This window comes from Chiloscyllium plagiosum, chromosome 18, assembly GCF_004010195.1.
Source record: "Chiloscyllium plagiosum isolate BGI_BamShark_2017 chromosome 18, ASM401019v2, whole genome shotgun sequence".
NCBI lineage: Eukaryota > Metazoa > Chordata > Chondrichthyes > Orectolobiformes > Hemiscylliidae > Chiloscyllium > Chiloscyllium plagiosum.
This window is the reverse complement of record NC_057727.1, coordinates 13,606,931-13,629,414: the sequence shown is the minus strand read 5'-3', so window position 1 is coordinate 13,629,414 and position 22,484 is coordinate 13,606,931. Positions and strand designations below refer to the sequence as shown.

General features: G+C 42.9%; 1 protein-coding gene across 6 annotated transcripts in view; it reads right to left on the bottom strand.

Moving 5' to 3' along the window:
* Positions 1–22,484, bottom strand: part of sema3fb (sema domain, immunoglobulin domain (Ig), short basic domain, secreted, (semaphorin) 3Fb) — a 258,663-nt gene that overhangs the window by 45,954 nt on the left and 190,225 nt on the right. For all 6 annotated transcript variants that reach the window (XM_043707713.1, XM_043707714.1, XM_043707715.1 and 3 more), the window contains 3 exons: positions 20,775–20,894; positions 6,328–6,464; positions 2,888–3,002 (listed from right to left, as the gene is read on the bottom strand). In XM_043707713.1, the coding sequence (XP_043563648.1) occupies positions 2,888–3,002; positions 6,328–6,464; positions 20,775–20,894 (372 nt within the window). The remainder of the gene's footprint in view (positions 1–2,887; positions 3,003–6,327; positions 6,465–20,774; positions 20,895–22,484) is intronic.

Genomic DNA, 22,484 nt, shown 5'->3' with positions numbered 1-22,484 from the left:
GCTTGCCCTATAATGGTAGTGTTGTCCCAGTCGAATTCATGTTGCTTGTCATCTGCGTGTGTGGCTACTAAGGATAGCTGGTCGTGTCATTTCGTGGCTAGTTGGTGTTCATGGATGCGGATCGTTAGCTGTCTTCCTGTTTGTTCTATGTAGTGTTTTGTGTAGTCCTTGCATGGCATTTTGTACACTACATTGGTTTTGCTCATGCTGGGTATCGGGTCCTTCGTTCTGATGAGTTGTTGTCTGAGAGTGGGCTGTTGGTTTGTGTGCTGTTATGAGTCCTAGTAGTCGCAGTAGTCTGGCTGTCAGTTCGGAAATGCTCTTGATGTATGGTAGTGTGGCTAGTCCTTTGGGTTGTGGCATGTCCTCATTCCATTGTCTTTCCCTTAGGCATCTGGTGATGAAATTGCGCGGGTATCCGTTTTTGGCAAATACATTGTATAGGCACAAAACACTACATAGGACAAACAGTAAGACAGCTAATGATCCGCATCCATGAACACCAACTAGCCACGAAACGACATGACCAGCTATCCTTAGTAGCCACACACGCAGATGACAAGCAACATGAGTTCGACTGGGACAACAAACAAGCCAAACAGAGAACAGCCAGGGAATTCCTAGAGGCATGGCTCTCATCCACAGATTCAATCAATAAGCACATCGACATGGACCCAATATACCGACTACTGCAACGGACAGCTGGAAGTGACAACTGACAACTATAAATGCTGGAGGAAACCTCACAGAAGCGCTTCACAGGAGGCTCCCAAGCACTGAGGATGTCACCTAGACAGGGGACGAAACGTCTGCAACACAAATTCCCAGCTCGGTGAACAGAATCACAGCAACGAGCACCCGAGCTACAAATCTTCTCACAAACTTTGATCAGAGTGCTTACCACGCCATGGTACACATACATTCCACAGAATTGCCGGAGGTGGCTCTGTCTCTCTGATTTGCTGGGGTAATGAGTTCCAGATTTTGTACAGATGGAATAATCTCAGCAAGGATTTTCTGTGAGGTATTTTACATCCTCTTCCTTCCTCTTTTTTTTAGATCTCCTCACATTACACAGCATTCTCCCAGTGGAGCCTCTGCAAATGCTGCTCTGTTCTGGGGAAGGCAAGTCGTCTTTTTTCGTTTTAATCAGATCTGCTAACATTTCCACTGCCTCTGGGATGTTTTTGGACTAAGTTTTTGAGTCCTCGGGCAGCAGACCAGGCTGTGCTCAGTAAGCAGAGAAATTTAGAGGAATTCTCCCAGGGCAATAGGTTATTCCAAGTCAATTTCTCGAGTTAAAGTCCATCAGGGCAGCACTAAATTCAGAATACTTGGATATTCTGATTTCCTCTCTCACCATTGGAATACGAACCCACTTCCCTTTGATAGTTGGTTTGTGATTAAAAGCCTAATGTGGGAAGCACTGTGTTCCTTCTGCAGAACAATTGGAAGTCTGTTTATAGAGAAAGTGTTTATGATTTTGCCATACAGGAGACACCTCAACCAATTCCTTCTCCTAACTCTTGCAAGATATTGCAACCCAATATCACAGAATTGTTATCGTGCAGTAGGAGGCTGTTCGATCCATCATATCTATGCTGGTTCACTGACTGAGCAATTTGGGATAAGATTAGATTCCCTACAGTGTGGAAATAGGCCACTGGGCCCAACAAGTCCACACCGACCCTCTGAAGAGTAACCCATCCCTCTACATTTACCTCTGACTAATGCACCTGACACTATGGGCAATTGAGCATGGCCAATTCACCTGACCTGCACATCTTTGGATTGTGGGATGAAACTGGAGCACCCGGAAGAAATCCATGCAGAAACAGGGGGAATGTCCATACAGACAGTCACTTGAGGTGGGAATAAAACCCAGGTTCCTGGTGCGATGAGGCAGCAGTGCTAACCACTGAGCTACTGTGCCACCCCGGTGGCAAAATTCTTCTGCCTTTTTCTCCCATGACCCCTGTACTCCTCCCTTTCTAGATAACATCTGGACTCCCCTTGAATGCCTCAATTGAGTCTGCCTCCACCCTGCTCTCAGGCAGTGCAATCCCAACCTTAACCTCCCATTGCGTGAAAATGTCTTTCCATTTTTTGCCAATTAATTTAAATCTGCACTGTGTCATCCCAATCCTTTTCATGAGTTGGAATAGTTTCTATCTACTGACTTGATCCAGGCCCCTCCAGAGTTTCAATCCATCTATCAAATCTCTTGCAGACATCTCTCCAAGGAAACAAAGTCCAATATCTCCAATCTATCTTTGTAGCTGACGTTCCTCATCCCTGCATCCATTCTCATAAATCTTTTGCGCTGTCTCCAATGGCTTCACATCCTTCTTGAAGGATGGTGCCCAGAACTGCAATACTCCAGCTGAGGCCAAACGTGTGTCTAATGCAAGTTCAACATAACTTTGCCCTGTAGTCTGCTCCCCTATTAATAAAGCCGAGGATACTGCATGATTTATTAATCTCGCTGTCAACCTGATCAATGCCTAATGCATATCCACACCCAGGTTCCTCTGCTTTTGCTTATGTCCATGACAAAGAAAATATGAAGAAGCAGAGTATTTATTGTGCAGTACATCATTCTGTCATGTTACTCTATAATGAGCAAACATTAATATCATAGCCCCCTTCTCCAAAACTATCAGGTTTTTAAGGTGAGGGAGCTGTGGGGAGGTTGGTTTATAAATTCTAATTTAATGCACCATGACAGATCCCCAATACTCCCAACAGGCCCAACAAAATAAGCCAGAATTAAATGGAAGTATAGAATCAAAGTAGCAACAACAGCTTACATTTGTATAGGGACCTTAACGTAGGAAGATGCATTACAAAATCCCCTAATCTAAGACTGGTAATTGGGATTACTTACGGAGCTCATCAAAGTGTGTCTCAATTCCATCAGGACCTGGCACTGAGCAGATGAGGCGAGCTTTCAGGAAGGTGCTCCATTTATTGACAAGGCAACAGTGGCCACCGTCATCATTCTGTAAAAGAAATAGTCATATAGGAATTGACCAAAAGAAGGACAACTCCACCTACCATCCTGGTAGTTGCGTATTGCGATGTGAATAAGATTGTTGCTTAGTTTTGGCAGTCATAGAGTCATAGAGACGGACAGCATAGAAACAGAACCTTTGGTCCAACCCGTCCATGCTGACCAGATATCCCAACCCAATCTAGTCCCACCTGCCAACAACCGGCCCGTATCCCTCCAAACCCTTCCTATTCATATACTCATCTAAATGCCTCTTAAATCTTGCAATTGTACCCGCCTCCACCACTTCCTCTGGCAGCTCATTCCATACACGTATCACCCTCTGTGTAAAAAAGTCACCCCTCAGGTCTCTTTTATATCTTACCTCCCTCACCCTAAACCTATGCCCTCTTGTTCTGGACTCCCCGACCCCAGGGAAAAGACTTTGTCTAGTTATCCTATCCATGCCCCTCATAATTTTGTAAACCTCTATCAGGTCACCCCTCAGCCTCCGACACTCCAGGGAAAACAGCTCCAGCCTGTTCAGCTTCTCCCTGTAACTCAGATCCTCCAATCCTGGCAACATCCTTGTAAATCTTTCCTGAACCCTTTCAAGTTTTGCAACATCTTACCGATAGGAGGGAAGCCAAGAATTGCACGCAATATTCCAACAGTGGCATAATCAATGTCCTGTGCAGCCGCAACATGACCTCCCAACTCCTGTACTCAGTACTCTGACCAATAAAGGAAAGCATACCAAATGCCTTCTTCACTATCCTATCTACCTGCGACTCCACTTTCAAGGAGCTATGAACCGCAATCTCTATTAATTAATCTGCAACAGACCCAGACATGAAGTGAGAAGATTTCATTTTAGAACCCACCAATTGAAAGATGCCTGTCCCTCCTAAACATATGACCCTGATCATACATCAGGCCTCTTGCTGGCACATCAGGGATTCCTTCAATATCAAACATGCTTCAATTTATTAGTCAAACACCGCGCACAGCTCCACTTATTGACATAATCTATCCCTCCAATAATGAGGGATAGATTATGTCACACAATATTGTGCCACACAATATTGAATAGTCAGGGTTGTGACAACTTGTAACACTTCAGCAACCTCCATTAGAAAGAAAACTACAGCTGCTGACCCTGCGCTAAATTTAAACAGCATTGACATTGTTTTATACAACCATGAGAAGAACAAGCAGAAGTAGGCCATTAGACCTCTCAAACCTGTACCACCATTCAACAAGATCATGGCTGATCTGACTGTGACCTTAATTCCATTTTCTTATCTACTCCCCCCTCCAACCATACTCTTTGACTCCCTTGACAATCAAGATTAAATCTAACTCAACTGTAAAAACATTCAATGACCCAGCCTCCACTGGGGAAGAGAATTCCACAGACTTACAGTTCGCAGAGAAAAACAATCCTCCTCATTGCTGTCTTAACTTGATTCTGCCAAGTTCTCTCAGGATCTTCTGTGTCTCATTGCATTTACCTCTCATTCTTTCAACTCCAGTGGATACAGGCCCAACCTTTCCTCATTAGATAACCTCTTCACATCAGGAATCAGTCAAGTGCACTTTCACTGAACTGCTTCTGACGCTATTGCATTTTTTTCAAGTTATCATTCCCAAAACTGTACACAATGCTCCAGATTGGACTCACCAACACACTACACGCTGCAGCAAATCTTCCCTCCCTTTCCCAGCAAACCAGACTTTCCAACACTATTCCCCTTGCAAAAAATAATAATACCATTGGTTTTCCTAATCTTTTGTTACAGCATTTACAGTGGTTGTTCCTCTGAAGTGGAGACTTCCAACACTCCTGTCTGTACAAAATTTGAAAGTGTTTCAAGTTGCTCTGCTGCCCACTTTGATATTTTACTATAAATTCTGTGTCCTATGATCCTGCCCCACTCGCTACCTGATGAAGGAGCAGTGCTCTGAGAGCTTGTACTTCCAAATAAACCTGTTGGACTATAACCTGGCGCTGTGTGATTTTTAATTTTGTCCATTATCCCGTCAGTGGGAAACCTCTGCATAACAAGGCAGAAAGAATGTCGCGGTATTTCAAAAGAAAGGCCAAATTGTTGGATCCTGAATGCCAATGTGCGAGCCAATTAAAAAAGGACACTGATAGCCCAAGGCTTTATCTTAATCCATCAGGTGAATACAAACGTAGGTACAGTATCAATCGCTGGACATCAACATATCCTGTCATGATTTCAGTAACATGGTAGCTAACATTATCTGTTATTATGGCCTGGGTAAAAGTCAGGAAGCCAGTAATTTTCAGATGAATTATTAAAGTAATGTTTCCTCAATTCTTTCTGTTCTGTACTGTGACTCCTCAGTAGGATCTGTGGCAGCATTAGTCAGGGTGGAAGGATCCTTTTGAGAGTGGGAGGGAGGGGAGGACCATTGAGAGCAGAGGTTTGTTAAAGGGGCGGTGCATCTGAAGACCTCAACTGGATGTCACAGCAGCCATTGTTTACTCATTTCAGCTTGAGTTTCCATGTTTGGGAAGCCCTGCGTTCAACCAAAACTTCATTGACCTTTTCAGGATTGATCCAACAGGTCCCAATGCCTCTCTTCAAACAAGGCCAGGGGAGTCCTTCCTGGTGTACTGGCTAATATGTACCTGTCAATACAGATTATGTGCTTGGATAATGATGTGGAGATGCCAGTGTGGGACTGGGGCGGATAAGGTTAGAAGTCACACGATACCAGGTCATAGTCCAACAGGTTTATTTGAAATCACAAGCTTTTGGAGCGCTGCTCCTTCTTCACCTTAGGAAGGAGCAGCATCTGAAAGTTTGAGATTTCAAATAAATCTGTTGGACTATAAGCTGGTGTCATGTGACTTTCCATGGTTGTATAACACATTGTAGGACCTGGTGCATAACCTCTGGGCTATATTTGCACACAATACCATCAATAAACATGTGCCAGTGTTTTGAAAAGTAACTCGATGATTGTGAAGTGCTTTGGGATGTCCTGGAGGGAAAGGGGAGGGGGGTCTAAATAAATTTAAGTACTTTATTTTCTTTCCTGTTACAGTCAGATATTTTTATTAGCTGTCTCAGAAGATTTATAAAAGAACAAATAAGATGGATTTAGAAATAGGATTTTGTGTTTTTAAGGGAAGAATGATTCAAATTTTCTTTTCATCATTGTTCGCTTTTATAGTTTATATGTCAGTAGGTTTTGATTTTTTATGTCGGAATATTTGATATGGGAGCTGCTATTCCAGCGGATGGGGAGAATGTTGCAGAATCTCCAACCCCATAGCCACTGAGTGAAAACTGACATACCAGGCAGATCCGTCCTATCCTCGAGTGAATAGCTGAACTTCCACTGTCGCTTGATTTCTCCCGGAAAAAGAAGTAAAGCTTATCATCGTTACGTTCACCGCTGTCTGGGATTAACTGAGCGTGGACAAACGCTGGGTCTGAAACCAAATCGAAAATAGATGCACAGTGAATGATGGTTCAATGAAAGGCTTACATTTATATAGCACTCTTTGCAAGCATCAGATTTCTCAAAACACTCCATGGGGGAAATCACAGATTTGTTAAAGTACAGAAGGAGGCCATTTAGGCCTTCATGTCTGGACTTTGCCAGTTCCAGTCCCCATGTCCCTGCATACAGTTTTTATTCAAATACCCATCCAACGTCCTCTTGAATTCAATTGAAGCTGCCTGCACCTCATTTCCAGGCAGTGTGAGCTCTACCTGAACTACTCATTGAGTGAAAAAGCTTTTTTCTCACATCACCCTTGCTTCATTTGCACATCACTTTAAATCTATGTCCTTACCCATCCAGTACCAGTGAAATACAGTCACTATTCCAATATAGGAAACATGGCAGCCAATTCACACTCAGCTAACTCCCACAGATTATATGTTCCTTCATGATATAAATTGCTGGATAAGTATTGACCACCACACTGGCAATCTCTTCCCCACTGTTCTTTGAAGTAATAGCTTTTATTTATTCACTTCTGGGACCTAGGCATCGATGGCTGTCCAGCATTTTGTACAGCCTTTCATTAGTTTCCCTCTAGAAGATGGGGGTGAGTTGCCTTCTTGAATCACTGCAATCTACATGCTGTAGGTTAACCCCGATTGTTGATAGGGAGGGAGTTGCGGGATTTTGACCCAATGGTGAAGGAACGGCCATATATTTCCAAGGCAGAATAGTGAAGGACTTGGAGGGGAATTTGTAGATGGTGTTCTCATGTATCTGCTGCCCTTGCTCTTCTAGATGGAAGTGGTTGTGGGTTTGGAAGGTGCTGTCTGAGGATCTTTGGTAAATTTCTGCAGTCAATCTTCTTAGATAGTACACACTGCTGCTACTGAGTGTTGGTGGTGGAGGGAGTGGATGCTTGTGGACATGGTGCCAATCAAGCGGGCTGCTTTGTCCTGGATGGTGTCAAGCTTCTTGAGTGCTGTTGGAGCTGCACCCATCCAGGCAAGTGGGGAGTATTCCAAAGCACTCCTGACTTGTGCCTTGAAGATGTTAAACAGGTTTTGGCGAGTCAGGAGGTGAATTCACAACCTCTGATCTGTTCTTGTAGCCACTGTGTTTATATGGCAAGTCTAGTTGAGTGTCCGGTCAATGGTAACCCCTTGGATGTTAATAATGGGGTTTCAGTGATGGTTACACTATTGAATGTCTATGGGATCTGGTATCTTTCAAACCCACCCAAGAAGTGAGGTCTGAATTTATCGACTGAATTCAGACTATGACTGTGCAGCACTCTCTCAGTGCTAAACTGGAGAGTCAGCTGTGATTCTTGGTCTCAGCCTCTGGAGTGGGATTTGAACTGGGTACATTTTAACTCTGAGGTGAGAGGGTTACCAGTTAGGTCAGTGCGGACCATATGCATTTCACAACGTATTTCACTTCCACAGTGACACACAAGCCAAAGCCCAGATGTTGAAGGTCAGGGTAGCAATACTCATTTCCAAACCAATTGATTGCCTACTCCAGAATCTCAAACACAAAAGCTGGACTGACAATCCAGTGGAATGCCACACTGTCTGCGGTGCCGGGTTACAGGTGCATCTACTCATTATCACATTGTTGCTTGAGGGACCTGACTATCACAGACTGACTGCTGCGCACTGTGTTCCTGTAATGACAAGGCTTCAGTAATGGCTTCATTGCCTGGTCAAGGGCTTTAGCATATCCAAAACCCATAAAGGATACAACAATAATACAGTATATTGTGGTTCTCTTTGCTGAGCTGGGAATTTGTGTTGCAGACGTTTCGTCTAGGTGACATCCTCAGTGCTTGGGAGCCTCCTGTGAAGCGCTTCTGTGATGTTTCTTCCGGCATTTATAGTGATTTGTATCTGCCGCTTCCGGTTGTCGGTTCCAGCTGTTTGCAGGAACCGGAGTTGTTCATATGTGGCGCTTAGGCGGTTGGCACAGGATTCCCATTTCCTGGCTTGTCTTAGCCTCTCTCGCCCGTAGGTGTTCAAAGTTTGGGAGAAGATTTGTAGCTCGGGTACAACCGGAAGCGGCAGATACAAATCACTATAAATGCTGGAGGAAACATCACAGAAGCGCTTCACAGGAGGCTCCCAAGCACTGAGGATGTCACCTAGACAGGGGCCGAAACATCTGCAACACAAATTCCCAGCTCGGCGAACAGAACCACAACAACGAGCACCCGAGCTACAAATTTTCTCCCAAACTTTGAATACAGTATATGCCTAGTTTTCTCGCAGTACCATTATGTGACCTAGTTAGAATACAGAGGCATTCGGATGTATTATTAACTTGCTGTTACACGCCACCAAGCTCTAAATGGAGCCAGACCAAAAAGAATTTTTTAAATAATTGGAAATGGTGTAACACTGATATAAAGGGAATAAAAGTCTTGGTCAAATTGAGTTCAATTGCTCCAGTATCAGCCTGGTAACTGATTAACTTTTGCTCTCTGCTTTGACCCCTACATCTTTCTGTTTGTTTCACCCTATACTCTCTACTTTGGAGTTCAGTCAGGTGGTGTATACATCAACCTGTACATATATTGTGCCCTTTGTAAATTGCAGAAACCGCAAAATCGAACCGACTACTGTAAAACGGATGCATCCACCTCCTGAGTGCAAAGAATGAGATGTCATCTGAATGCAATAACCAGTACAACTTATGAAAGGCATGATGCTGGGATAGAAATGCCACAAGCATTGATGGGCTGAATTGCTCTTCATACAATGTTGTAAGTTTCTATGTTTCTCTAGAAGTGAAAAAACTGGAAAAGCCAGTTTTGAAACTCCAGGTGAGATCAGAGTGATTAGAACAGAGCTGTCAGTAAGCATCAGTCTCTCTCACAAATTGGCAAGACACAAGCTCTTGCATTATAGGCTGTGCCTATTGGCTTAACAATATGACAGCGACCTCAGAGCACCACTGACTGCTGTTTCAGTTCCAATGTGGGGAGACTCAGGTCAAACAACAGTCACCATAAAGAAAGGATTCCAGGACATCATAAAATCCCTCCACTTTTGGAAATAGGCCATTAAGCCCATCAAGTCCACACCAACCTTCTAAAGATCATCCCACCCCATCCCTCAGTCTTGAATTTCCTCCTGGCTAATCCACCTCACCTGCACATCTTTGGACTGTGGGAGGTAATCAGAGCACTTAACTTACACAAACACAGGGAGAATGTGCAAACTCCACCAAGATAGTCACCCAAGAGTGGAATGAACTCCAGGCCCCTGGTGCTATGAGACAGCAGTGCTAACCATTGAGCCACTGGACCAGGAAGGAGCTGTTGGAAAGGCAGACCTGTTGTAAGTCCTGCTCCCCATCCAGCGTGACATGAATAGAAGGGAAATGCAAGAAACACAATCCACTTTTAAGAGTTAAAAGCTCTTATTTTCCCTATACTAAGCAGTTAATCTCAGTGCTCCTGTTTAATGAGACTGAAAGATAAAGGCCCATTGGAACTGTGACAGATTGGGTTGTACTGGAAGCAAGCATGCGTGCTGCTATTTGGACCCATTAATGGCACTGACTAAACATGAGTTACTGCAGACAGTCAGTTCCTGCCTGTTAATTCAGAATTTGACCAAAGTTATTATACACACGGGTCCTGAATCTCATGGAGCCATGCAGCTTTAAAAATGGTTGGAATATTCAGTAATACTGGTAGCCTAACCTCCCCAGGAGGGAGAAGGCCTATTTAAGAAATTCCTTCTTTTTTGTTCCCTCCCTCCTCCCTGCCTGAATACACGACATTCTAATTCTAATGTATTGCATGCTGTCCTGAGGTGAATGCTCTAACAAGAGATTTGGGCTTACAATTTGATTTGTGCTGTGGGCATTTGTGAAGCATAACTCTGGAATGTGAGCAGTTAATATTGTGGACAGGGTGCAGGAGATTAGGTTCTGAGAATCACAGAATTGTAACTGTGTAGAAGAAGGCTCTTTGGCCTATCGTGCCTGTATCCGCTCTATTCGAGTCAAAGAGTCAATGAAATATTCATCACAGAAAGAGACCCTTAGGTCTACCTCATCCATGCTGACCAGGTATCCAATATAAATCTAGTCCCATTTGCCAGCATTTAGCCCACATCCCTCAAAACCCTTCCCATTCATATACCAACCCAAATGCAATCTAAATGTTATAATTGTACCAGCCTCCTCCACTTCCTCTGGCAGCTCATTCCATTACCACGTGCCAATCTCCTGTCTTTTTCCCATACACCTGTATGCCACTTTGATCCAAATAATCCTCCAATATCCGTGGGCGGCACAGTGGCACAGTGGTTTCCTCTCACAGTCCAAAGATGTGCAGGTCAGGTGAATTGGCCATGCTAAATTGCCCATAGTGTTAGGTAAGGGGTAAATGTAGGGGTATGGGTGGGTTGTGCTTCGGCGGGTCGGTATGAACTTGTTGGGCCGAAGGGCCTGTTTCCACGCTGTAATGTAATCTAATCCTCTTGAATACCTCAGTTGAAACTGTCTCCACCTCATGTCCAGGCCGTGGGTTCCATACTCTGACTATTCACTCTGTGAGAAAGACTTTCTCACATCACCCTTGCTTCTTTTGCACATCACTTTAAATAAACATCCTCTCATTCTCAAAATCGCTAATCCTCTCATTCTTTTGTTGGGGTGCCATTCTGGTGAAAGCACAATTAGAGCCATCCAGGCAATATGAAGGCTTATGCAATTAGTCTTCATGTTTGAGACGTCTTCCTCCACATAGCCCAGTGCAAAATTGAGCTGCACTAACAGACAACAGTGAGAGCCAGTTCTGCTTGGGAAAATATGATATCTACGTAACACAATCAATGATCCTTCTGGGGATATCAACACTGAAAGATTATTTGTCTAATATAGAGATAGGCGGAGCAGATGCGATTCTCCAGGATCCACCTCACTTGTTTCCTGTGCCCTCCTACTTGCCTGCTTATGTATGGGGAACAATCGGGCCTCAACAAAGGAAATCCACACTTCCCTCATCATTCCCCAAGTTTATTTAGTCAGTGGATATCAATCTGCAAGGTTCCAGGTGGGCCCCTATCCATGGTGACTTATGATGGTCTCAGAATGGACACATGATGGCGCATGGCTATTTATCTCAGCATCCTGGGTTGAGGGAAATGCACTGAGGAGTTACACTATTGTTTTATTCATTAACATGATGTGGACCTTGATTACAATGCGAACATTTATTATCCATCCTAAACTGTCCAGGAGAACAACGTTGGTGAATGATGCGCTTCAATACGACTGAATGACTTGCTCGGCCATTTGAGATGGCAGCTAAGAGGAAACTGCTAGATCTAGAGTCAGACTGAGTAAGAATAGCAGAATCTCCTCCCTAAAGGGTGTGAGTGAATCTGAGGGGGTTTTTATGGCTAACTGGTAGTCATGCTACTCTTGATGATACTGGCTGTTTAATCCAGCTGCTGAGGGATTTGAACTCATGTCCAAACTCATATAAAAGCAACATTCTGCAGATGCTGGAAATCTGAAACAAATACAGGGAATGCTGGAGAAACTCAGCAGTTCTGCCAGCATCTGTGACCCGCTTATCATATCATCACTGCATTATAACATGCGACTTGAGGGTATAAAGATCTCATACTCCATTTTATCTCAGATCACTTGGAGCATGACAGTCTACTAGAAGCATGCTCCCTTGTTGTAACCTAATAGCTTAACATTAATCCAAACACTTAAGTAAAATGTAAGGTTTCTTCATTATAGTCAGTTGTAATAAAAATGGGATCCTTTAATACCACAATATCCAAATCCAGTTTCATAGGTTTCATGGGGTAACATAAGAATGGACACAGCAGGAGGCAAATATAGATAGGTCATTCGATCCCTAAAGCCCATTCCACCATTCAATATAATCATCAAGCTCAATACTCCCAACCTACCCACCCTAGTAACCCATGCTTTCTTTAGCCACAGGAGAGATATATACTCTTTCTTGAAAACACCATGTTTTGGCCTCCACCACTTTCTGAGGGAATGAGTTCCACAGGCTCACTACTCTCTGGGGGAAGACATTTCTCTTCATCTCAGACCTAAAAGGTTTACCCCTTTATCATCAAACTATGACCCTTGGTTCTGGACTCTGCCATTATCAGGAACATCTTTCCTACATCTAACCTGTCAAGTCCTGTTAGAATTTTATAAGTTTCTATGAGATTCCCCCTTGTTCTTCTAAACTCCAGTGCATACAATCCTAACTGACTCAACATCTCCTTATACATTGTCCTACCATCCCAGGAATCAATTTAATAAAGTCTTCGCTGCACTCCCTCCATAGCCAGAACATCCTTCCTCAGATAAGGAGACCAAAACTGCACACAATATTCCAGGTGTGGTCCCACCAATGGTCTGTAGAACTACAGCAAGACATCCTTGTAACCTATACTCACATTCTCTCGATATGAAGGCCAATACACAGTTTACCTTCCTAACTGCCTGCTAGAACTACACACTTATTGTCTGCGACTGGTGCATGAGGACACCTTGTTGAGGATACTCCGCTCTCAATTTACATCCATTCAAATAATAATCTGCCTTTCTATTTTTGCTACCAAAGTGGATAACCTCACATTTTCCCAAATTATACTGCATTTGCCTTGCATAAGTCTACTCATTCACCTATACAAATCGTATTGCAACATCTTTGCATCCTCCTTCCAGCTCACCCTTCAACCTAACTTTCTGTCATCTACAATCTTTTAGATATCATATTTAATTCCCTCATCTAAGCTTTTAACATTTATTGTGAATAGCTGAGGTCCTAATTCTGATCCCTGTGGTACCCCATTAGTCATCTCCTGTCATTCAAAAATAAATTCCTACTCTTTGTTTCCTGTCTGCTAACCAATTTTCTATCCATCTCAAAACATTACCCCCAATCCCTTAATGTTACATATTCTTACATCTCTTAAGTGGGACTTTGTCAAAAGCCCTCTGAAAGTCCAAACACACCACTGACTCCTCCTGATCAACTCTACTAGTTACATCCTCAAAATAATTCCACTAGGTTCTTTTCAAGCATGATTTCCCTTTGTAAATCCATGCTGACTGTGTCTGATACTATCACGGTTTTCCAAGTGCTCTGCTGTAAAATCCCTCAATAATGGACTCTAGCATCTTCCTCACTACTGATGTTAGACTCACTGGTCCATAATTCCCTATTTTCCGTGTACCTTCCCTTTTGAATAGTGGCGTCACATTAGCTACTTTCCAATCTGTAGGGATTGTTCCAGAGACTGAAGAACCATGGAAGATGGGCCACCACACAACCACTATTTCTAGAGCCACTTCTTAAATTCCCACCATAGATCAGTAGTTTGACTATCTCTTGCATGGATCCAACAGTTACCCAAAAAAGAGAGGAGGGCATTATTGAGGAGAGCAGATAAAGGTGAAATAATTATGTTTGGTTTGTTTTAGGTGTTATGGCATCAAGATATAGAGGAACCTTGATTAATCCAGGTGGACAGTATTTTGTTCGATTAATCAAATTCCGGATAATCGAATGCCAGATAACATAGTTTAGCCGAGTATCGGGACCTTGCAATCTTGCCGGATAATCCAATATTCGGATAATTAAATGCTACATAATCGGGGTTCCTCTGTATTTGACGGTGCCCTTCATATTCTTTTATTTAGCAAATTGACCTGCTCTTTTAAATTTGGTTTTAAGAGGAATTAAATAGTGCAAACATGTGGATGGATTTACACATAGTGAGAAAAACAACGGATAAAAAATAGATTAACAGAATGGTGGAGCCAAGACAGAGCAAAGAGAGTGAGAGAGCTGGAGACAAAAAGAGAGCACTGGAGACAGGTAAAAATGAAAGAGAAGAGGAAATGATAGCCAACAGTAAATGGGCGGGTAAAGGGTGCAAGAGGAATTGTTCTGTGCTTGATGCACCTGACAGTAGTGCCTCTCACTCCTCATTAATCTGTCTGCCCTACATCATGAGATATTGCAGACAATCTGGTTGAAACTGAACAGATAATTAGCCTCTGGTGTGTGAACAAAGGAAAATACTACTACAGACAATGCTACGATCATGCTTTTTTTGTACACATCAGTACGTCTGCAGACAGACGCAGTCACAAGTACAATGTCTTACAGGAGGAGAGGCAATGCTGTTCTGTCACTGGGCTCCGAGTGCCCACCTGAAGGATAATTCAGTGCCCAGTTTGATGGGAAATACGTTGAAATGTGCCTTTCCTTTGTGAATTTTATTTGTGTCTTTATATCATGTGGATCCACTTTGCCTTTTGCATGACTGTGTGACAGCTGGCAAAGGCTACAGCAAAGAAAGCCAAACTTACAAAGAAAAGGATGGTGTTATTCTTTTTTTGCAAGATTTTATTTCTTAAACAATCTGTGCTTATGAATTAGGGGGAGGGTATAGAGAACTGGAAGCACTTTCTGTTGTGACGGGCATTGTATCAGAGGTTGTATTTACAAATGTATTTCCAAATGTCATTACCTATAGTCCCAGGAGTAGTTCCACTCCATGGACATTGACTTCTTGGTTATTGCTTGTAGTAAGGAACTTCAGTTTATGTTAATAGCTCTTCAAGAGCTAAGTAGAGACCAAATAAATGATATGATTAGATTAGATTGCTTACAGTGTGGAAACAGGCCCTTTGGCCCAGCAAGTCCACACCAATCCGCTGAAGCGCAACCCACCCCCCTACATTTACTCCTGCACCTAACACTCTGGGCAACTTAGCATGGCCAATTCACCTAACCTGCACATTTTTGGATTGTGGGAGGAAACTGGAGCACCCGGAGGAAATCCACGCAGACACGGGGAGAATGCGCAAACTCCACACAGAGAGTCACCTGAGGCAGGAATTGAACCTGGGTCTCTGGCGCTGTAAGGCAGCAGTGCTAACCACTGTGCCACCGTGCCGCTCAGCCTGGTTGATAAGGTATATTTTTGCTGCTTAAGTGACTGCTTAAATGCTTGAAATATTTTCACATTTAATGGCTAGAGATGTATAACTCTGTCATGTCGACATGTGCATGGCTTTAAACTGACACCAGTAACCCTAGAGCTGTGGCTATTTACACAGCTGTTGGAGGCTGGGATCCCATACCAGCTGAGGCCAGTTGTTGGACACTGCTTCATAGTTACATTGAAACGGAACAGGGTGAGCCAAGGTGCGAGGGGATCATAATCGCTTCCAATGGAAAATGACCTGAAGAACACAGTGAAGAGAAAATACCAGCCATTGATGGCCAGTTAAAGCTTGGGATGGCATCGCACTATTACCTCAGAGCAAAGCCAACCTTTATAAACTTGTGACATATTGTAAATGCTCCTGCACCTAAATACTCAGGATAATTTGAACCATTTGGGGGGGCGATGGCCTAGTGGTATTGTTGCTGGACTGTTAATCCAGAGAACCAGATAATGTTCTGCGGACGTGGGTTCAAATCCTGCCACGGCAGATGGTGGAATTTGAACTCAATAGAAATCTGGAATTAAGGGTCTAATGACGACCATGAAGCCATTATTGATTGTTGGAAAACTCCATCTGGCTCCCTAATGCCCTCTAGGGAAAGAAAACTGTTATCATTGACTGGTCTGGACTACACGTGACTCCAGGGCCACAACAATATGGCTGACCCTTCATTGCCCTTGGCCAATTAGGGATAGGTAATAAATGCTAGCCTAGCCAGTGATGCCTTCATCCCATGATTGAATCCAAAAGAAAAATCCTGTCCTAGTGACAAACTACCAGTGGAAATTAAAACTGGGGGAAAAATTTCAATCCAATCTTGTCTAGACCCAGCATCGGCTAACATCTTGTGAACTTTCACTCTAAAATTTACGAAATAGATGTAAACAAGCTGTTGAGATGGCTGCCACAGATTGTGTGACTTTTGGAATTTGGAATACATACAGTATCAGGTCTCTGGCCAATCACTGAATTATGATGGTGTGGAAGGATGTCATTCAGCCCATTGTACTTTCTCTATTACCTTGTGGCTATCCCTGCCATTGCTCCAAGTCCTGGTGCATCATTACTATCCAAAGAAGCATCCAATGTCTTCTTGAATGCCTCAAATGAATCTGTCTATAAATGCCGACTCAATTTGATCTAAAGGTGAAGACAATCCATGACCATCTGTGTAGTTCTCCAGTCTCATTGTTTAGGAATGGGCCCAACACCTAAACGATGGAATTTTCAGATTGCCTGTCTCTATGTTTCATTCTAGATAAAAAAGAAGATGGAAATCATTGGGCACTATCTAATTTCTTACTTTATTACAATGGACTCCTCCATCCAAACTGCACTGGGTAGACCTCAAAAATGTTAATGCAGTAGTCACAGGGGTTGAAACTGTTTTAAAGTGCTATATCCTCATTATGCCAAGATTCAGCAGATCCATCAGCTATCAGCCAGTCTAAGATTCAGACTCCAAAACTAGTCCATCAAGCAGCCAAAGTACTTAAAACTGTTCCAGTTTCAAAGTTGACCTGAGAACCAAACTATGAGATATTCAACAACAAGAGCCCTTACAACCTGTGGAGAATCCTTATCTCAATCTTAAAGCATCAAATCCATTCAAGAAACCAATGGCCTGACATATGAGAGACCAGAGATCGCTTGACTTAACTGCAATCTGAAAACCCTCTACCTGTATCCAATCTTTGTACGTGCATATGCCTGCACGATACTTAGTGTGCGAATGGTGCATTAAGTTAGGGTAAGGGTATGAGAATAATTAAGCTTTCTTTAAAACTCTCAAAAGCTTGATAAACTTTTTAATTGGAAGACACAATCTAGAGTTAAGAATAAAAACCCACAATTTTCCATGCAAAACCTGGCGATATGGGCAGTAGGAGACCACACACACTACGGCTAAGAGAGCAGATTAGGTTAGAACTAACCTCATGGGTCTCACGAAGATCACAAAGTGTTGATGAGGGAGGCCCAGTTTGGCCATTTACCTCACGGTGTAGAAACCTACATATCACTCCTGCAACACACAGTAAATAATACTAAATTCTTTTTAACCTTCATTGCTCAGTCCAAAATCATTCCAGCTATTTATCACACTCTGCCTGAAAAACAGTTCAATGAGATTTGTCTTGAACCTGTCTTTCATCAATTTGTGCTGATATCTCCCACATCCTGATGTCTTAGATTACTTTCATTCCAGGTTAACATTTGCCAGTTTAGTTACCGGTGGTCATTTTCTTATCAATTCCTGAGCAATAAGCTGCATGAGTGGAACGCCAGCCAATTTTTAAACCCTACCTGTTCATCACTTCCATTGTTCTAGAAAGATGGGCAACCTCCCGTACTGCTGTACAGTTCATGGGAAATATTACCATCAATACATTCCATGGGAAGGTTCCTCATGCTCACTCATTTCTACATTACAGCAGTTACTGATCTTCAAATGTACTTCACCCATTCTCTCCCTCCTTCTCTTGGCTCTAAATCATTTTGAATTTAATTTCAGCCCTGCACTCTTCCAAGGGGAACAACTTTGAGATTATAGTGTCATAGCGTCGTACAGCACAGAAACAGATCCTTCGGTCCAATCATTCCATGCCACCCATAATCCCAAACTAAACTAATTCCAACTGCCTGCGCTTGGCCAAATATCCCACCAAACTTTTCCTATTCATGTACTTTTCCAAATGTCATAGAATGTCTTTTACATTTTGTAACTGTACCTACATCCACCACACCCTCTGGATGCTCATTCCACACATGAGCCACTCTGTGTGAAAAAGCTGCCCCTCGTGTCCTTTTTAAATCTTTCTCCTCTCACCTTAAAGTATGCCTCTGGTCTCGAAGTCCCCCAGTCTAGGGAAAAGGCCCTTGCTATTCACCTTATTAATATCTCATGATTTTAAAAACTTCAATAAGGTAACCCCTCAACCTCCTATGCTCCAGTGAAAAAGATCCTAGCCTATCCAGCCTATTTTGATAACTCAAACCTTCCATTCCTAGCAACGTCTTGGTAAATCATTTCTGGACCCTCTCCAGCTTGGTCATATCTTTTCTATAACAGGACGGCAAGAACTGGATTTTCACAAAGATTGGACAGAAGAAATTATTAAGCTAACATTGCTGCTTAAGTAGCAATAACAGCTGAAAGCAGCAAAGCATATTCATGCATTTTAAACACCGTGTTAACATATACTGTCCTCTGTATGACAATAACTATAAATTACATTTATTTTCCTTTATATAAAATGCTATTGCTCTGGGGCACTTCAGTTCAGTGCTCAATATTTGCAATGTCGATTCTCCGGATTTGTTTTAACCACTTTCCCTTTATCAGATGCTTGCCATCGTGGTCAGGAATTGTTTTTAATTGCGAGCATTTGCAGTCTTCTCTTTGTCTGTCCTAACGGTGACACTCTTGCACATTCTACATGCAACATGAGAGCTTGTGAAAGGTGGCCTTCTGTTTCCCTGAGAAGAAAGGCACTCTAATCATAGCTTATGCAGGATGAGTGGCAATGGTAACAGCCCACCACAGCCCATAGCCTGAAAAAAAAATGCTCCTTTCCTCCCAACAGACTAATAACATTTTTCAGCCTGTTGCAGTAAAGAACAAACAATCAACAGTTAATTTGCCAAGAAAATAGGGCAAAGAGAGGGGCAGCTTGGTCCTTTCAACAGTCCTGGGATGTTAATCTTCTGTTAATAAGTATCTCAATAAGGGAAACTCAGAACTCAATTACTTCATCTTGCTGCCCTGCCTCCCATTACCGCTCCTTGTGGCTGACACAGTGAAAGATGTGAGGCAGTCTACCTGTCACATCTCGTCACAATACCACATGCTGCTCGGGACGTGGGCTGAGACTGCAGGCGGGAGCCTGCACGCGGTCGTTGTTCCTCAACCCATCCACTGTTGCATCCTGGCGGAACAGCAGGAGTGCAACACAGTTGCAGGGCGGATCACAAAACTGGTGAATCCCACTGACAGAAATAACAAATGAATGAATCATACTCTGCCAGAGAGACAAACAAAACGCAGGGACACTGCACAGTCGTGTAGGTAGTAACCTTCTCTTTGTTGAAGAAACAGGAATTCCACATAATTAGGTTATGATTAATCCCCACTATACTAAATAAAAAGAATTGCATAGTTCCTAATTAAGACTTGCCCCTGATGAATCAAAAGGTTACAGCTCATAGTGACTGCTGAATAAGATGGAACTACAGACTTATGTGCATATAGAATCATAGTCATTGAGTTTTTACAGCATGGAATGAAGCCCTTCGGCCCATTGTATCTGTGCTGATCATCAGGCATCCACCTCTCCTAAATAAAAACCGAAAGAACTATTGATACTATAAATCAGAGACAAAAACAGAAATTGCTGGAAAAGCTCAGCAAGTCTGGCAGCATCAGTGCATAGAAATAGGTGTTAACGTTTCAGGTCGGGTGACCCTTCCTCAGAACCCGCAGTTTCTGTTTTTGTCTCCACCTCTTCTAATATCATTTTCCAGCACTTGGCCTGTAGCTTTGTTATGCTGTGGCTTTTCAGGTGTTGATTAGGTGATTTGATATTTTTAGGTGTTTAACCCTTGCCCCATTTAGTGAAGTGAATCTCCCATATGCTGACGAACAATTTGTGTGCAGTCATACAACTGCTGTGTCAGTTAACTTAAAGATCACGTATAAGGATTAATTCAGCAACTTCACCACAGGCCTGACTTTAGAACAGTCTTTTCTGTAGTTAGCTTATAAACTATGACAAGGAAATTGTAACGATTTGGAGGTGCTGATGTTGGACTAGGGTGTACAAAGTTAGAAATCACACAATACCAGGTTATAGTCCAACAGGTTTATTTGGAAGCACTAGCTTTCGGGGTACTGCCTCTTCATCGGCAAATTGGTGAAGAGCCTGCTATCTACTTTCAATTTATTTCTCCAGCAAAATCCCTCAGTCCTTACATTTACCACCATACTTTAGTCATGGTCTTCTAATGTTCAATTCTTACCTGGACTTTTATTTTTTATAATTCTGTCATGGGAAGCAGTTGCTCCTGGCGAGGGCTGCCATATATTACCCATCCCTAATTGCCCTCAAGAAGGGGGTTCAGTCTGTGGGGGTGCTGCAGAGCCCATGCAATGTGGCAAGGTTGAGACTGCAAGGCTGAGAGGCACTGCGAAAGGGGTGTCTTCCAATCTGTGCCACTGAGGTCTCTTTTTTGTTTGTGTAATTCTAGAACACAATCAATAGTGTCGCTCACTCACCATTCAGCCAGCGGGAATTGTACTGGTCGGTCCGCATGGCTGTCTGTTTGCCCATGGTGCGAAAAATGGCAGCGTCAGTGCCCATGAAGTCAATGTAGACGCCTGCATAGAGCTCACCGTCTGCCGAGAGGGAACAGAGTATCAGACTGAGGTAGAGTATGGTGGAGGGGGAAGGGAATTAAATTGAGCTAATGCAGCAAACTAACCTCGGCACCCAGCTTACAACACTAATGTTCAAATGGAAGTACTTGAAGAATAAGTGGCTGCGGATTCAATTACAAGCAAACCAAAAGCAATCTCCTTAATTCATGCACAGTAAGTGTAAAAATGGATAGCCTCTTAGTCCTCACTATTGGCCCTCAGTACTGTTTATTCCTTTGTCTCTCTGATTACACTCAATGCATTGAACCAAAATGCAATCTAGGAAAGTGATACATCACCTTATTTCTCTTTCCAAGAAGAAAAATCACATTGAATTCTGCATTCATTCTTGAAAGGAGTGTACAGGAATGGATACTGACGCACTGAGCTTTCAGCTGTGGCATCCTGGTTTTTTAATACAGTTTGGACTGAGGTAACTCGAAGACTTGGCTTTGCACATGCTTTGAGTGAAGTAAATTTGGGCATTCTTAGCCAGAAATGAAAGCTTGCAGGATAGAACACAACTGCCCGCCTGGCCCTGTTAAATGATGCTAAAGAGGTGATCTCACTCATGGCTGAAGTGTGGGGAAGTCCTTTGGAATTCTTTAAGTAAAGGCTTGATGCAAAATAAAACGTGGGACAGTGCCCCATCACTAACATTTCAAACCGATTAACTCTTGAATGGCCAAATCAAAAGTAATGGAGACGACACACCATTAAGCCCCACTTACAGAAAAATGATTTTTAGAAACTATTACGCTGTAAATATAAAGCAAGTCAGGTAGCATTTGAAAAGAATGGCCAATGTTTTGGGATGTTGATGTCTTCATCAAGAGATGTATGGTCTAAACATGCAAAATGTCAGCTAGTGTCTCCACTTATCATATCTTCTTTATACATTCGGAGCATTTTCTGCATCTTTAATCTAGTTAGGAACACAACCAAATGGGGAATGAGAAGAGGATATTCTGTTCATTCCCTCTCAGAATGCCTGAGGACAGCAGGCAAATGGTCATTTGGCTACACAATGCAGAATGAGGAGCCAACATTGAAAGGGACAGAAACTCATGCCCATGAACAATACTGTCCAGAGATGAGTAAGGAAGCTATCTCGCAGTGCTCAGCTGATGAGTGAACCATTTTAGTGTTGAACGTGAGCTACGGTCACCAGAATGCTTACAAATTTAATCCGATCCCCAATTTGGTTCTGATTTAACTAATCTCAGTGTGGACGCAGCAATTATCCTCTGTGTCCCATAAATCAGAAACATTTTGAAGGGTGGGGAGGAGGCAGGGAGGAGAGAATTCCACACAGACCATTGCTCTTGAATGTTATCCAGTGACCCTTGCTGGAATTTGTCTGTACGAGTGTAGAGGGAGGAAATTGTCAGACTAGGCCACACGGTTGAATGATCTGCTGAGACTCAAGCCTGGGGAGAAGATGGTCACATTGGTGAGGTTGTAGAAACTAGAAAAAGCTCACTGCGAATCAGCTGAAGGTGTAGGGGGAGAAAATTCTAATGATATTTTTCCACCAAATGTTATACTTCAGAAGTTACTTTCTGGCGT